We start from the raw sequence: 16576 nt of genomic DNA, 5'->3' as shown, positions 1-16576 counted from the left end.
CGAGTCTTGCTTATTTGACACCAGAGCATGAATTCATAGGGGGCGGGTGGGGTGAGGGAGAACACCTTACATTGCATTTTTGATGAATGACGAAACTGCATTCAGAACAGGACATGGCCAGCATAATTATTCACATTTTTTAAAAAATACCTCAAATTATTATTTAAATGCATGTGTTGGAGTTATTTCCAATTTGGAGTCTTACATGTTCATTAGTACTGCTGCAGTGCCACCTAGCGGCCGTCTGTGTGCCATTGTCATATAGCAAGAAAACGCTTGATTTGAATTTGAATATTGTTTTCTCAAAATAGCATTTCACTGCTCGTACAGACTTAAATATAAATAAGAAGCCAAAATTGTTGAAACAAACAAAAGAAAAAAAACAGTAAAAATTTAACCTGGCACTTTGTGGTCTTCCGGTTTCATTGGCGAGTGTCTTAACCACTACGTGTGGTTTGCTGATGATATTAAAAGGTACTTGAGAAAATGACCTTGTTAAGAGCATACAACGCATTCAAAATTAATTTATTTGAACAAATTTAAATTTAAGTTTCGGAGACGTGGAAATGCTGCCACCTAGAGGCGGGAAACAGAACCACGAGGAAAATGGCGGGCTTTCAGTCACGTCGACGCTAAGGTCCTGATATATTCATGTCAAAGGAGAAAATTATTTTAACAGACAATAGTAATGCCCAGATACGTTTAAAGAAACATTAAGCGCTGTATTTATTTTGGCTTAACCACTGTCGTGCTTATATCTGGTATTATGCTATGCTTTTTTTGCACATGCTTTGTCCAACATATGAAGATTCACATTCAAGCTCAAAACAAAGGAACATAAAAGGTGCCACTAAATTTGAAGGGTTTTAACTTTAAAAGTGCGTGCTTGGTATCGGCCCACAGGTTCAAATGAATGTTGTTGAAGAAAATGTATGTTTCACGTTCACGTCTTAACTGTCAAAGCCATGCGCTCTCTTTGGGACCACAAATTGTGATAAAGTGAAGTGAGTCATTGTGATACACAGCAGCACAACACACTGTGCACACAGTGAAATGTGTCCTCTGCATTTAACCCATCACCCTTAGTGAGCAGTGGGCAGCCATGACAGGCGCCCAGGGAGCAGTGTGTGGGGACGGGGCTTTGCTCAGTGGCACCTTGCAGATCAGGATTCGAACCGGCAACCTTTTTTTTTTCCTCATTTTAATTGTTGGTTGTGATAAAGTTCCGTTCCATACAAAATCATAGAGGCTTTTCTGAACCCAGAGAAGTTCATTTAACCATGGTTATTCGTCTGACACCCTTCCATGTACTAATATGAGGGCAACGGAGTAAGTACAGGACCCAACCAATCAGTACTGTCGGTTTTGTATTGTTTTGTATTGTTTCATTCACACCAACCACTCTGAGCCTCGTGTACCTCTCAACCAGCTTTATTCAGTCACACAATTACAGTTTGTTCAAAGAACAAAAACACCCAATCCACGCACTTCCCAAAGCAGTCCTCACCCCACCAGCAGGTACACAGATGGTATTAAGAGTGTAATTCCCACGTTTGGTCCCAAACTAGGGCTACAATCCTGGTTGAGATGAGAGGCAGGACAAAGTGCAAAAAAGGTTTCCATAAAAAGTCTTTGTACCGTCTGACAGCTGTATGCACAAGTCAACTGGTTAAAATTTCACTCATAAAAACATATTTTCTTAAAAAAAAAAAAAAAAAAAAAATCCCTTTATCCATCTCAAAGGTATTTTCCTCAATAAAAGGTAAGGGACACTTTTTGGTCTGCTTTTCATTGATCAAAAATGTTGTTTACAATTTAAAAAGTCTACTACTAATACAATCTGCAAGGCAGCACATGGAAAGTAACAGCAAAATAAAACCCACACCCGACAATATATAAAATGTTTTTTTACAATGATCAAAAAGCTGATCCTATACCTTAGAACTGAGGATATAATAACATTAGAAAACGCCTTAAATTCATAACCTACAGACAAACGCACACGTCCTTGCATATTTGGGCTTTTTGCACAATAAATAAACTTGGTGTCAAAATGGGCACAGTTTCATCAAAACAGAGGCCTACAACACTTACACACACTGATATGAATACCAACACGAGCGTTCTCACAGCTGATTGTCGCTCTGATCAGTACTAAGATCCTGGATCGCCTCACGCCGCATAGTTGACAGAACTCAGCGCTGGCCTTCGCTTGCCTTTGATTTTCAATGATCCGTAACGGCCCTGCTTGAGAAACAAAAATAAATAAATGTAAAATTTGTAATCCGAAAAAAACGTTCGCATATAAACACATGAAAGCCAGTCTGTTTATCAGGACTCTCACATCATAGTGCCGCTGAAGTCATGGGCATGTAGTGTTGGGGTTAATTACTTTAGGTTGAGATATTAATATTGACAGTGGAGCAAAGTTACATATAGCGATGCTAGCTAAACTACCTCTATTTCTTTTGTTGATGCAGTACCAAAAGTAGTTCTAGTTATATTGTATATTCAAAAACAGGACATATTTCTGTGTAACTGAGATATGGGAAGAACTCTGTTTGCAATAAAACGGCCAGAGTAATGATGTGAGAGGCTCTTCTGGAGACTTACATCTCTGCGCACTTTTGATCGAGAGATTTTGACGCTCTGTGAGCGGCGAATGCCGCGCTGCGTTAGAGCCTCATCCTCAGAGAACGTGGGCTCCTCCTCCTCCTCCTCATCAGTCCTCTCCTCCCGGTCATATCCATAGTACTCTAAAGGGGGCGGAGACAAACAGAAATTAACACTAAATAGTGAGTATTCGCCTGCCGTATTGTGTTGACGGGCTCCAATCGGCCGGCTCATGTGATTCCATCTCCGTGCCGAACACGGGTGCTGGCTCTGCAAACGCGCTCCTCCTCTCCCACTTTCCAAGCGGTGTGGCAGTCAGACCGCACGCCACACCACGGTAATACTGATGTAGCCTCTAACGTGACTTAAATAAACCACGATGGTCAGGTGACACTCCTCCCAGCAGGGGGCGCTGGAGACACAGGAAAAACGCACATCCCACCTTCCTTTGTTTGCTACCGAAGCCTCAAACATTTTTGGATCCCTGCAATTAACGTAGCCTCTTCAATTATTATTATTATTATTTACACTGCTTTTTTCCCAGAAGACTTTGCATGTAGCATACGCACGCACGGTTCAGAGGATACGCGGAGGATAGGGTTTTGGTCGCAGGCTGTGGTACGCCTGTTCCGGCTGAGAGAGGTGGCTTTAGAGGGGGGAGAGGGATGAGAAATCTGTGTGATGACGCCATGTGCTCAGTACCCTCAGCTGACCCTGGCTCACGCTGGCAGTTCCTTGTTTGAACGGCGGCGTAGTCGGTAATACGGGTCGGATCTTTCATTCCAAGCTTGTTGTCGCCAATAATTATTTTTCACTCGAAGCCCCTCAATTAGCGTTTCACTTGATTGGGCGCGCAGCCTCGCGGCTTTTGCCGCTCCGAGAAAGCAGCGGCGCTTCTCCCCGGTGCTCTTTATGACCGCCTCGTTGCAGACAAGATGAAAATGACCTGGATGCCGGTGGAATTTCAAACGCGAGGCATTAGCATACCGAGATAGAGCGCATTACGTATTCCGCTCAGAACCCGACTATGAGATGGTTCCCCCCTCCTTCCGTTCTTCCCCCACCTCATCTGGCCAGGAAGCCACACCGGAGCGTTTCATGTTCAGAACACAACCGGCCTTAAAATGCTCCGACAAACACCAATCTATTACCTGGAGGGAGCGTTATCGCCGGGGTCTGAGATCTAATCGCGCGAGAGGGCAGCGGAAGGGAGGAGCGTACCGGCACCGTCGGGCTGCGCGTAGTTGCGCCTCACGGCGGGGTTGCCGTAGGGCGGGCCCATCTGCTCTCCCGACTGGTCCTCGGAGATCTGCGTGAGGTCGTGCATGCTGAAGCTGCGCAGCTTCTCGGTGATGGCTCCCTGGCCCTGCAGGAGAGAGCAGCGGGATGAGAGGATGGGAATGCCCGGCGCGCCACGCCGCGGCACGTACGCAACAACTCACCGAAAAACCACTATCTACCCCCGTTCTCATTTCAGGCATTCAACAGACCATGCGCTAGCACTATTACTGTTGGGACACTGCACACGGAAGATGACTACGGGATCATCATCGGTTAGCACGCCGCCAGCGGCAGGAAGCGTGGCAGGACGACAGTAACCGAGACCATCGGCCTTTGGGACCATCGTTAGTGACGGTGCCGGCGGTTTTAGTGGCCCATGCAGCAGAGATCTTTTGGCGTCATTACCTCTAGCTGAGAGAGCAGATGCAAGGAGAGCGGTGTTCCTATCAGACAGAGAATCAAGTGTTACGGCAAGAGGAGAAAGAGATCGACAGCAGAGTTAGGGCGCAACAATGAGGCAGGACATGGCGAGGGAAGAAAAAAAAAAGAAGAAGAAAGGAAGGAAAGTCGGAGAATAGGAAGAAGAAGAAAAAAAACAAAGCGCCAGCCTTTGAAAACATGATCAATGGCATCCCTAATGGAGGCCGGGGCTTTTTTTACAAGCTCACTGGCTCCACTTGAGAGGTTCGCCCTACACCGCGTCGACCCTTTCTTACAGTCGAGCGTTCCGGAATGAAAGGAACACCCTCCGCCGCATGGCTGTGGGCCTGTCCTTCGGGGAGGGGAACTTTTCTGTTTTGGCAGGTCTGCGGCGCTCGCCCCTGAAAGCAGTGCTTTGTGTTGCTGTGCGTAGTTAAGACATCAATTTGATCACTTTTGTCCTCTTAAAATGGGAGTTGTTGGCAAATCCAAACCATCATAACATGGGCTGGGTAACATTGACGAAACGTCACAATATGAAAGTCAACACATTGATCATTAAGTTTTGGAGTTACTTTTTTGGTTTACACCATATGCAAAATTCATTCACACATAACATAGCAGTACTATATGAGGATACCAAAACGAAGGCTTATTTGCATAGAAAATCAATTAATTTTTTTATTTTTTTTTAAACGATACCTAGGGCTGTTGCCGGCTAAATAAAAGCAAAAGCAATCGCTCTAAACATGTGCGGGAACTTCTCGTAGTTCCGGGATGACCAGCACACTTGTTCAGCATCAACATATCGGGTTTGACTACATTTTAACAAATCAACTGCACAAGAGACAATAATCAATGTTAATGCTAGAATTCCGACAACCTTGTTAATACAGAAATGGCAACCTTAGCAAGACACTGACCTCGAGACAATCAGACAGACACACACACACACACACACACACACACACACAGGGCAGTTCTGCACTTGCCTTGACAGCTGCGGAGACAGCTGCAGTTGCGGCTATACTTAGGCCCTGCTTGCCGAAGTTCACCATGGTCTCGTAGCTCCGCTCTTTGGCTTGAACGATGTAGTCGTCGATTTCCTGGCGAAAAAAACAAGGTTGGTTTGTGAGGGGGGGGACATTATGGACCTCTCCCTTTTTTTCCCGCCCCCCCCATGGCCGGGTAAAGGAGCGTTGCATTAACTCGGCGAGTTACCCTTTCTCGAGAGGACAGAAGTGGGTGCAGGGCTTTTCTGTAGATGAGACTCGCCCCTCTGGTGTAGGGTGACAGCAGCCAGATCACAAAAGCAATCTTTAATTCATAATACAGGGGGAACCTTCGCAACACACACACACACACACACACACACACACACACACAAACAAGGAATCAAATGACATTCTATTAATCAGGAACATAATTGCAGTCATTATGACTAAATGCCAACAAATTGATTTCTCCAGGTTCCAAATTAAAAAGGAAAGTTTCATTTCAATGATCCCTGATCGTTCCCCCCATGCCCCTAAGATCTTGTGTAGCATAACAAAAGCACCATCAGAACTGCCTGCTTGTTTCAGGTGAACGAAGCAGCTTGTGCCGAGGCTCTTACCAGGAAACGGTGAGGTCTGTGATGGTCTCCACCACGGTGTAGAGCGCAAATACAATCCAGTACATCATCCAGCGCACCTGGGAGGACAGAGGGTCATTACAGAGGGCACGGAGGGCGCCGTCCCGCTTCCTGGCCACCCGAGACGCCAACCGAGAGCCACCTCACATTGCGGACTTGGAACCGGAGCGCGGCTATTTGTCCCGATTTTATGACCGCCGCCGCGGCACGGTTTGCATTCGAGTCGGTTTTAATTAACACCCGTGTCATATTTCTCCAGACGTGGGACAAATTTATCTGCTCGGTGGCATGCTTATCAGACACAGAGCCCGAGACGACGCCGTGGGCACCCGAGGGGGGAAAAAAAAAAGGGAGCCCACCCCCAGGGCACAATTACAGGCTGCACGATTAATGGTGTAATAAATTAATCTGGACGTTCCCCTTTCTTCTCAAGACGTCAGAACCCCAGCGCGTTATGATACAGGAGTCTTTAAAAACGGAAAAGCCGCGAACAAAGGAGCTGCAATCCCAAGCATTGTGTGGGACCCTCCTCCGGCGAGCAGGACGGCTGCAACGCCCGTCTTACGGCGCCGACAGCAATAATTGGAAATTTATTGACTTTCATCCTCACTGACAGACGGACATGAAGAATGATCGTCTCCGGATTACGAAACAGCAAGAATTTATGGCGCTGCCGCGTGCTAAAAACCGCGAATAAAAGAGCAGATAAACCATTTGTGTCCACGAAAAGGGAAGTTCTGGTGCTGGATCATCATCCCTGATTATGACCTGCGTTAATTGGGAGTGTTCGTCACACGGCTTTGATGGCGGCCGCTAAAACGCCGAGCGTTCCCAGCTGCCGGCGCGGCCCGTTCCGCACCGACAGTGACTCACTGGCGCTCACGAACGATGCCGCCGCCGCCGATCGTTATCGTTACCGAGCCCCGCCTGGTACGCAGCAGTCTACCGAGGGGCTCCGGGCTGGCCGGAACGCCGACCGCCGGGCCCTGGACCGCCTCTTCAGGCGGTCTCTGCGTTCAGCCGACGGGCGGCTAATCTCACCACAGAGATTGGTTCACTAACGTCAATCCAATCGCAATGCGTCTCCCGTAGAACGGCGGAAGCGCGGCCCGAGTGCAGAAAAGGAAACGGGGGGGGGGGATCATTACCACCGCGACTTTAATTTCCATCTCGGCGAGTTCTCGCTCTCCCCGCCTCTCTCTCCCTCTCCGAAGCGGCGCAGCCTGCTTTGTATGCTCTGCCCTCTCCCTCAGCCGCGGCTCCAGGCGGCACCGGCTTTCAGGGGCTTCTTAGCATTTCAATTTCAAAAGGTGGTGCAGTCGGTCATGTGACCCGCCCCCCTCCAGTCGGCGGCTCTCCGAAGTATTAGGTGATATTTTCAGGCTCAGTGAACAAAGTAAAATGAATCTGCGCGGCGCTGGAATTACTAGCCTGACAGGCGTCGTCACATTTAATTGGTGACCTGGCGGTGAACCTGCGGGGGCTCTGGGCCTGGCGATCGTCCAGAAGGGCCGATCAATGCGCCGCATCCAAACGCGCTTCCCGGCCGAAAGGGAAGGGACTAAGAGCGGCAGCGGAAAACGCACGGGGAACCGGGTAAAAATCCGGTCCGCTTCATCACCGCGGCCGAAAACCGGAGGGTTTGTTCAGCCAGCAGTTACGGGCTCTGGTCCAAGACAAGCATTCCTCGTCTGAGGGGAGGGGGGGGGGGAAAGAAAAGAAATAAAACCTCCAAAATGTGATGGATTGCACGGTTCTGGCTTCCTTAAAGGAGCAGATCGCCCTCTCCTTTACTTTCTCTGGACGGACACCGTTTTTTTACGAAATTTGACCGGTTCTTCGAGCGACCTGCCTCACGTGATCCCTGGAGCAGCGAGTACAGTGAATCACGCATGGGAACGGTCGGAAGCGCCTTCCCTGGGCACGAACACGCCAGCGGGATATAAAAAGAAGGCCGACACAAAGCTGTGTTTGTCCCGGTTATTTTGGAGTCGGCTTTCAAAAAAAAAAAAAAAAAGAGAAAGAGACGTGATTCTCAGATCGCCGGGCCTGCCTTTCCCTTGCCGTTCAAAGACGAACCCCGACCGCAGTCGTGACATGTTTCTTTGGAGCACAGAAAGTGCTTTTGTGGCAGTGGGCGCTGGAACTTCTGTTTTCCGGGAGCCTGCCAGTAACCGTGTTTTGCAGGAACGCGCTCCCAGTTTCCATCCCGAACACTCGAGGCTGGAGAGAACGGCACAAACAAGCCTAACCTTTTGGCCGTGAACGCCTCGCGTTACATTACCAAAATCCGGCGGAAGTTTAACCATCGCCTCCCGCCGAAAAGGACGCAAGATAATTAATTCTGTCGCATTGTTAGAGCTCCCCGTTTCTTTATGAGGTGCTAATGCACTTGTTTGGACAAAAACGGTTATTACAAACACCCAGGGCTGCCATTATCGATCAAATCCCCCGTCTACGTTCACTCCTCCGACACACACTTCCATTAATTCCACGAAACCCGAAACTATTTTTACACTACAATCACGTACAGGTCGATGAAATATTTTTCGCCTGGGTCCGAAAAGCTGTTACACGTGCAGGAATACACTCACTCCCCCCATAATGTTTCTAAAACTGTAGGGACCCCGGGTTTGGTTTTTAATTATACTTTTCTGAAGGAAATCAGACATTGGCCAGGAGGGGAAAATCCATTTTGGACGAGATGGATATCAGCACTGGGTCTCGGCCTCTTCTAAAAGCCTTCAGGCTTGATTTCAGCATCAGACCCATGAACTTGGAATTACGCAATTCAGTTGATGGAAAACACCATTCGGTGAGGGCCGATATAATGCTCCAAAGAAACCTCAGTTAATGTCGATGCATACCTGCTTCCTGGACAAGACCTGCTTAATTTAAATGCGCCATAATGTAATAACCCCCTTTTTTTGTTGTTTTTTTACTGACGACAAAAAAAAAAAAAACTGTGCAAGACCGGCCTCGAAGATATTCCGAGAGTTCCGCCAATTTTGACGAAAACCCAATTGGAATGGTTTGGGAAATGAAGAGTCATGCAAAGAACATGTCAGAACACAATGCGATGGCATTTGATATGTTTGAATGAACTGCACGCTAGCTAGCCCACTTAATAGCCGAACACTGTTCTCAAGGCTACCTTGTGGTAATTTGGGGAACATTACACGCATTGCTTATCCTGTACAAATCACTGAAAAGCGACATTTCGGAACCTCCCGGGGTAAAACTAATCCAGCTCAAATAGATTAAGCGGGTTATGGAAGTCCTGGAACAATGCACGTGATTGGTGGGAATAATGCAGCAACAGCAACAGAGTCGTGTTCGCTGGGAGAACCGCCATTGTCACGGGTGTGGGGCGACCGCGGCCTCGGCTGCGCCCCAAATTAGCATTCCTGTGAGATCACCTGCTCAAATCGCTCATGTGAGGTCTCCGCACCCCGCCCACCTCAACCACCCACAGTCACTACGGCAAAAACCCCAGCCCGGCAGGCTGCGAGTCCCGACAGGGATCGGGAGGGAGCCTCGCCTCCCACCCTCGTGTTCAGGCCCGCTGATCACATGCAGCAGGGCGGGGCCGAGTGGGGTAGGACCACCTGGAAGACCTGCAGCCTAGCTATCAGGCAGCTAACTAACAGTAATGTGAATAGTCCACTGGCTCACCAATCCCAATGCTTGAGTTCGGTCCAGAACGAAGAGGTATGTTGCAAACCAAACTAGGCCAGAGCGGTACAAACCCTCCGACGGCTACCGCACCCTTAAGCAAGGCACTTAACGTTGCATTTGATGGTGCAAATCAAACATTTGCCAGCACCTCACCAACGGGAAACATGTTTTAACAGCTTGTCTTCCACGTGACCAGAAAGTACGCCATCCCTCCCAGACACCCAGGCAGAAATAGTCCCTAAACTTGCACTGGTCTTATAACACTTGGGCTTATCAGCGCAATTAGACGTCCGCAGTTCAAAATCAGCATAATCGCTCATTTTTTTTCTGGATCGATCCACATCCCAACATCCAAATGCTTGAATCTGAAGTCCTGCTGGGCTGCTTGTGTACTTACGTATTCCTTGACGTTTTTGGTTTTCACCGCTTTGTAGGAGTTGTAGGCAGGATACATCGTGCCAAACACCAGCCTGAAACGGAGACAGGGAATTGTGCAGAGTCAGAATTTAAAAAAAAAATAAAAAAAAAAGGAACAATACACTTCCCCCGAGAGATAAATAACACTGAAAAGAGGAGAACAGGCCGGTGTTGTATACGTTAGCCGCCTGGGTGTCCTGCCTGGACCGGGAGGCACCCCGTGAATTTCCTGCCACTGATTGCGTTCGCAAGATAAACAGCGATTTCCTCCGCTCTCCCTTCGCCCGTGCCAAATTCGAGAGACGCTCAACACATGGCAGATAATTCCCCTGCGAACCGGGCGGGGGGCGAAGAAAGGCCCATATTTCACACGCAGAGCTGGCGTGATTGTGTCCAGCGGCGTCCCCGTCCGGCCGGCGAGGGGTTGACCTGCGCCGAGCTCGTGCCCCTGCAGGTGGGAACGTTGCCAGGTCCATCATCTGGAAGCTGCGCGCTCAGCTGAGCCTCATTTCTAACGTTCCACTCGGCTAGGATTTGCGGGCGAGCCCTGGGGAACGATGCCCCCCCCTCTCACATTTTAGGGTTCTGTTTTATTCATTTGACCAGCACTGCTTTATTGACGTTCGAAAACCAAAAATCACCTCAGTGACAAAAATTGTCAAAAAATAAACACGTGTGTCTAACGCATTTTCAATATTCATTCAAACCCTTTTTTCATGCAAAAACACATTTCTCATTGGCAAACGTCTGTCGCATCAAAACATATTATAGGCTACAATAGTCTAAATATCGACTCTGTGCCTTAATTTGAAATTATATGTACATAGCTCGTGACGATATAGTGGCGAACTTTAGAGAGAGCATCTCAATTGAATTCCCCATTCAGTCTGAAGGAGAAACCCACGGTTAAGCTGCACTGTTCATTTCTCCCAGCAAATCATATCCGGCCTTGGTGTCGGGTTGGCAAAAACAAATAAAAAAAAAAAACAGCCAATTATCATACGTTCTTTACAGCCAATTTACATATGGTTTATACTATGTAATTCATTTACATTTAATAATTCTAATGCTGTAATGCTACCCCATTCTTCTCTGTGGATTTAAACTGGGCAGGCGTTCACCCTCGCATCCGCCACCACATTCACCAAGTCCGGCACTATTACAGCCGCAAAATTCACTATGTGTATTAAACTAGACAATGCTCTTAAAGTACACCGTATGACAGGAATCAATCTCATTATGCGTATATTAATATTAAGTGTAACCGTAGAATGGCACATAGTTGTTCCAGGACCATTTCCCCTAAACGTAAGGAAACAGGTCTTTCTGGTAATCACTTCAGATGAAGCGTTGAAAGTGTATTTCTATAAAATGAAAGGAAGAAAAGAAGAAAGAAAGAAAGAAAAACCCTTTCATTCTCTCTCATGTTCCCTGGACCTCGTCCAGGGATCCACCTCGGCAGGCGTTTATTTTCTCGTTGCCATAGAAACTACGGAGCAGCGAGGCTCTAACAATAGTCAGCAGCGCCACACGAGCGTTTCTCCTTCACCTGGAACGCTGTAATTTGAAGCTCCGGGTAACTGCTACTTGTGTTACTCGAGGTCGGGCCTGGCTAATAACTGGTGGTTTTCATTCACGGTGACCACAGTTCTAATCAGCTTAAATGGGGACGGATCCTCGGCTTGTTAGGGTGGACAAAGATAAAAATTAGCAGCACGCCATTGAACAGACAGAAAAATGCTTTGCCATCAATACGGACCATGTAGAACTGTGCCAAAATCATACTTCAGTGCATAAAACATGTAATTAATACTACAACATTATTTATCCCATTAGGTTATTACAACCTTCTCCACTTGCACAATGTAAAATGTATTTTTCTAAATATTATTCAAGACACACAATATCATGATCTCATAACAAGTTTGACAGACTAACATTTTTAAATATTTAAATTAAGATATTTCATATATAATGACCAGTTTCAGCAACTAATTACAACTACATGGCATGTTGTAGCATTTATGAAAAACATAAATCATTCTGCAACTCTTAAAAACATGCAATGTGTATGCAATATCAAAATATAATCCAGTTGGATTAAAATGTGATCAAAAATAATGCAACAGATATCATTTTCCAATGTAAAGTCCTGATCACTCCTGATGGCCATATATTGCATATCTTTTTCGGTCATAAAGTCCCAGGTTCATGACCCACTTACTACCATTGTGTCCCTGAGCAAGACACTTAACCCTGAGTGTCTCCAGGGGGACTGTCCCTGTAACTACTGATTGTAAATCGTGTCTGATAAATGCCATAAATGTAAATATCTTTATTGTCCTTATTATCGCCGCGCTCTGCCAGTACCAGAGATAATGAGAGTAATGCAGGCTACATTAGGGATATCAGGTTTGCCTGTTCGGTGTTGCATTATACAGCAGCTTTCTGATGCTACAAGGCCACGACACACGAGACGCCACCACCGGTTGTTAATGGGACACGGGGATACGTTGCACCGGGCCCAGTTACCAGTGCGGTGTAGCAACATCGCTCAACGGTGCGGCGGTTGGCATATTTTCTAGCTATAACATTTAGCAGAGGCCAAGGCCGTGTTGAGGCAGCTCTTGTTTCCAGGGTCAGGTTGCAGTATTAACTGCCAACAAACACACCCTCTACACAACCAAACACAAACCTCACCCAACCAAGGCCTGTGTAATCGACTCATTATTCCTTCTTGGGGCCGGAAATTAGTCCTGATGTTCGTCAAGAGATAATTGCTGCACTTTCCAGTAATACAGGTGTAATAACATCCTAAAAGCAAGTCTTGCATCATTTTTTCACACAAGTTCCTTTCTGTCACTGTCACACAAAAAGGCAAAAGGGAGGAGGGTATAAATCCAATTATTGTGAATATCATGGTATCAAAGTAACATCCTGGCCACTAGGATCCAATAATTGCCGCGCAAAGCTCATTCACTCCCATCACAACAAAAACAAGCAAGGCCGCCGCACATCGCTCCTCCGCCGGGGAGGAAACGGGCCCTGCCAAGCGAGCTCTTGAAACAATTTGGCGAGGCCGGGGCCCAGCTGAAAAAATACGACTCTCAGACAGGCCTTGACGTTGTGCGTTAAGGTCAGCCCTCGAGCTTCCTTCTCAGAAACCCTAACGCTGTACGCCCACGAGGGCCAGGGCCGGCTCCGGCCCGAGATGAGCCAGATGCTGGGGGCTTGTAATGGAATACGGTTCTGGTCCTGTAATGGAAACATCTGGTTCAGTTTGGAACGGCTTGCCATTTTCCCTTAAAAAGGCAAATCTGTTAGAAACTCGCGTAGCAGGGAGTTTAGATGCCTTTTGCTCTACTTTTCCCCACATTTTATGGAACGTATGAATGGCTGTATTTCAGTACAGTATCCAGTGTCCATGTATTGAGAACTGAAAGTCTGTTTCAGTCATCATTCGCGTCAAAGTAACTGCATAGCAAATATTTGCAAGGTTTTCAAACAGCGTTTTTTCTAAGAAAATGCCTTTTTTAGACTCATATCGTCGTGGAAACAAAACCATATTTTTAAAAAATCTAACTGAATTTAAAGTACATTACGTTCATACACATAACTGATATAAAGTGCAAATATAAAACTGATATAAAGGCTGTAATTCTACTCACTGCAAATCTAATGAAACTAATGGCAAATACCAAAAGTGTTCAACGACCAATTAAAAGGAGGATGCAAGGTTGGTGATCAATATATTCAGCATGCTGCATGGAACGCAGCGGCCGTGCCTACGGAAAATCAAAGCCTGCTTGCACAGGAAAATCAGGTCGGCCCGCTCTCTAACCCGGCGTACAGCTGGGAGGGTATAAAGTAACAGGCAGTTTATACGCACGAAGCAAGCGGACAGGAACTGTGCTATGGGAGGAGGTCGGCCCCCACCGACCTGCGGGGCAGCAATGCAGCGAGACTCGTTCTGACGGACGTCTCCAGTCACGTGCTCGCTTTCGGGCCAGATTTCACTGACAGTTCACTCTTGTTTTTCAGGAACGTGGAACGTTGAATTCGGTGTTTCATAATACAGTTAAAAAAAAACAATAAAGTTTATTATCAGTTTCGTTTATTTTGCAGAGGCAACATATCTCAGTACACACCCTCACGTACCGCAGTATACCGCTCATCATGGGCGGCTGAAACATCACTTACACCCTCTCAAGCGAGGGCCGCTATTTACTGTTCCAGCAGCACGGCATGAACAAAAGAAGAGAAAACAAGGTCGAAACAACACAGACAACGAGGCCTAAAAGGGCATGTTTAGGGTGTGGCAGGCTCGAATACTTGCCCCCTACATACCAAATATATTTCTTCTGAACGACGAAATCGCATGATCGAGGCTTCGATTTCAGACAACTGCATTTAGCGATAACACTGACGAGGCCTTATCATTAGACGCAGGCCATACAGCGTTTTTTAATGCTTTTCTACACCCCCTCGATAAGTTGGACAGATGCATACGCCTACTTACCTAGACAAGATTTGAAAGCCTGAATAGAAATGAAAAGAACACATCAGGTGAAATCGGACGACCATTTCCAGCATGACACGGCCCTCCAAGTGTGCAGGGTTTGGTGAAGCTATCTATTTATGTGTTCTAAAGAAAATACTAATTGAAGACTCGTGAAAACTGCAATAAAACTGCAATTTGAACACTGCAAAGTGCAATCAAGACAACGCTGAAATAATGTATAATTACATATGAACTTAATATCATTTAAGTTAATTAACTCAGCAAGGTAAAGAGATATAAATACGCCAACACACATACACACACAACAGTCTTGTCTGCATCTGCTCCAACTAAAGCGAATATGCTGTCGTAAATATTCATTTGTGACACTACACATCGTAAAGGTGATCCAAAATGTTAATTGGTTACTCGATTGCGTTAAAATCGTACATATAAAAAAAACGATGGCTGGCGATACATTTCCACTTTCAACACAACCGAGATGCGGGAAATCAGAGAATAGCGTCAGATCACAACTCACACCACAGCTCTCGAGATGATCCACGACACCATCTTTCCTGTGCGGGTCAGGGCATACGTGAGGCGGGGAGGAGGACGGACAGGCCCGGCGCCGGGTTCTAGGGCTAAACTAGGCTAGGCTAAGCTAGGCTAAGCTAATCTGCTAGCCAGCCGTCTCTAAAGTTCAGGGGAAACTTCGAGCTCTTAACGTCCGCCGACCGCGACTCTTCCGGACCCGAACATTTCTTTTCACTCCGCGCTTTCACTCCATGGCCTCGGTATGTTTCGCAGCTCCGACCGCGACAGGCAGGTTTTCGCCGCTGCGTAACTTTTTGTTTTCAACTCCCCCCCCTTTAGCCTCCCCAACCCTCCACTCCTCTGTTGCTTTGTGCTTTGGTAACAAGGTGCGTCCGTTGACTCTGACGTCAGAGATTAGGAAGACACGCCCCCGAGGCATTACGATTGGACAGGGATTTTTGTTTACGATAAACTCTTAAGGCGATTGGGTGACGGATCTGCCAACCACACTGCGCAGCCTTGTTTTAATTATAAAAACAACGCACCGCACATCAGCGCACTGGACACGGATTGGTTTTTACGTTAAGCGCGGCTTGGCGGACGAATTAGATACAGTGTGTTGAGTTCGTTTTCACAAATCTCTGTAAAACGTGTCGCCTCAACCGCAAACAGTTTTTTTTACAGCCAAGTTGCACCGAAGTTTTCATACAATTCTAAAAAAGAGTGTTTATGGTAGATGTCGATATACATGTCCCATATATGTGGAATTTAACAGAACACAACACAGCCTACATTCGGTTATTTAACCGGAGTGCAATTTAAAAAATAACTATCATGAAATCTTTATTAAATATTATGAAATATTACAACCCCCCACTTTCATGTTTTTGTGATAAATTATGGTTGGTTTTAATACACAGGATGTACTTTAGGTATCCTTTTGGAAGTAGAACTATAAATAATAAATCACACATACAGTCAGTAATGTGCTAGAAGCAGATTCACTGGATATTGTTACTTTTTGGATAAGCACATTCAATCGTTGCATGTTTGAACAATTCGGTTGCTTGTTTTTTTCAAGAATTTTGGTACTGATTTGAGAGTCAGTGGAATAAAACTGGTGAATCCAGCACAAAAATCGTTTTTTCCGTGAGAATACAGGGTCATTGTTTCAGCTAACACATGGCGGAAGGCTTTGCAGTTAGAGATTAATGCCTACTACACAGGGGATCAAGGCCACACCATCCAAGTTCACATGACCTAATCCAGATTTAAACACACACAAGACACTGAGAAAGACACGCAGCTATGTGTGACAATCGCATTTTTAAAGATAAGAAAACGCTGTTCTGAGGTCTACGAACAGCGGGCACAAGGCTTAATTTTCTCACTGTGCTATAATTGCAGGTTGAGGTAATACAATTTGTCATCATGCACATCATGGAGATGGTAACCGTAATTAGCCTATTTTGGTAGTATGAATTATTTATGTTCGT

General features: G+C 46.4%; 1 protein-coding gene across 2 annotated transcripts; it reads right to left on the bottom strand.

The window, feature by feature from the left end:
• Positions 1–1415: 1415 nt before the first annotated feature.
• Positions 1416–15440, bottom strand: reep3b (receptor accessory protein 3b). Of its 2 annotated transcripts, none has more exons than XM_028968558.1 (8): positions 15085–15440; positions 10023–10095; positions 5930–6006; positions 5536–5656; positions 5307–5420; positions 3835–3979; positions 2614–2756; positions 1416–2247 (listed from the first exon to the last, which is right to left on the bottom strand). In XM_028968558.1, the coding sequence occupies exons 1-8, from the start codon at positions 15114–15116 to the stop codon at positions 2173–2175; spliced, it is 780 nt and encodes a 259-aa protein (XP_028824391.1). In that variant the 5' UTR covers positions 15117–15440; the 3' UTR covers positions 1416–2172. The 2 variants fall into 2 exon arrangements, with proteins under 2 accessions (XP_028824391.1, XP_028824392.1); XM_028968559.1 differs by having other exon boundaries at positions 1416–2244.
• Between the last annotated feature and the right edge of the window lie 1136 nt (positions 15441–16576).

Source organism: Denticeps clupeoides, chromosome 2 (genome assembly GCF_900700375.1).
Source record: "Denticeps clupeoides chromosome 2, fDenClu1.1, whole genome shotgun sequence".
In the NCBI taxonomy this organism is placed as follows: Eukaryota; Metazoa; Chordata; class Actinopteri; order Clupeiformes; family Denticipitidae; genus Denticeps; species Denticeps clupeoides.
The sequence above is the reverse complement of the archived record's forward strand: the minus strand, read 5'-3'. Positions and strand labels throughout refer to the sequence as shown.

Bases quoted from the DNA above. Each gene is read 5' to 3' on its own strand.
- reep3b (XM_028968558.1), bottom strand. From the start codon at position 15,116: ATGGTGTCGTGGATCATCTCGAGAGCTGTGGT. The intron at 6,007-10,022 runs GTAAGTACACAA...CTGTCCTCCCAG, and splicing joins CCAAAAACGTCAAGGAATAC to GTGCGCTGGATGATGTACTG. The intron at 5,657-5,929 runs GTAAGAGCCTCG...TGTGTTGCGAAG, and splicing joins ACAGACCTCACCGTTTCCTG to GTTCCCCCTGTATTATGAAT.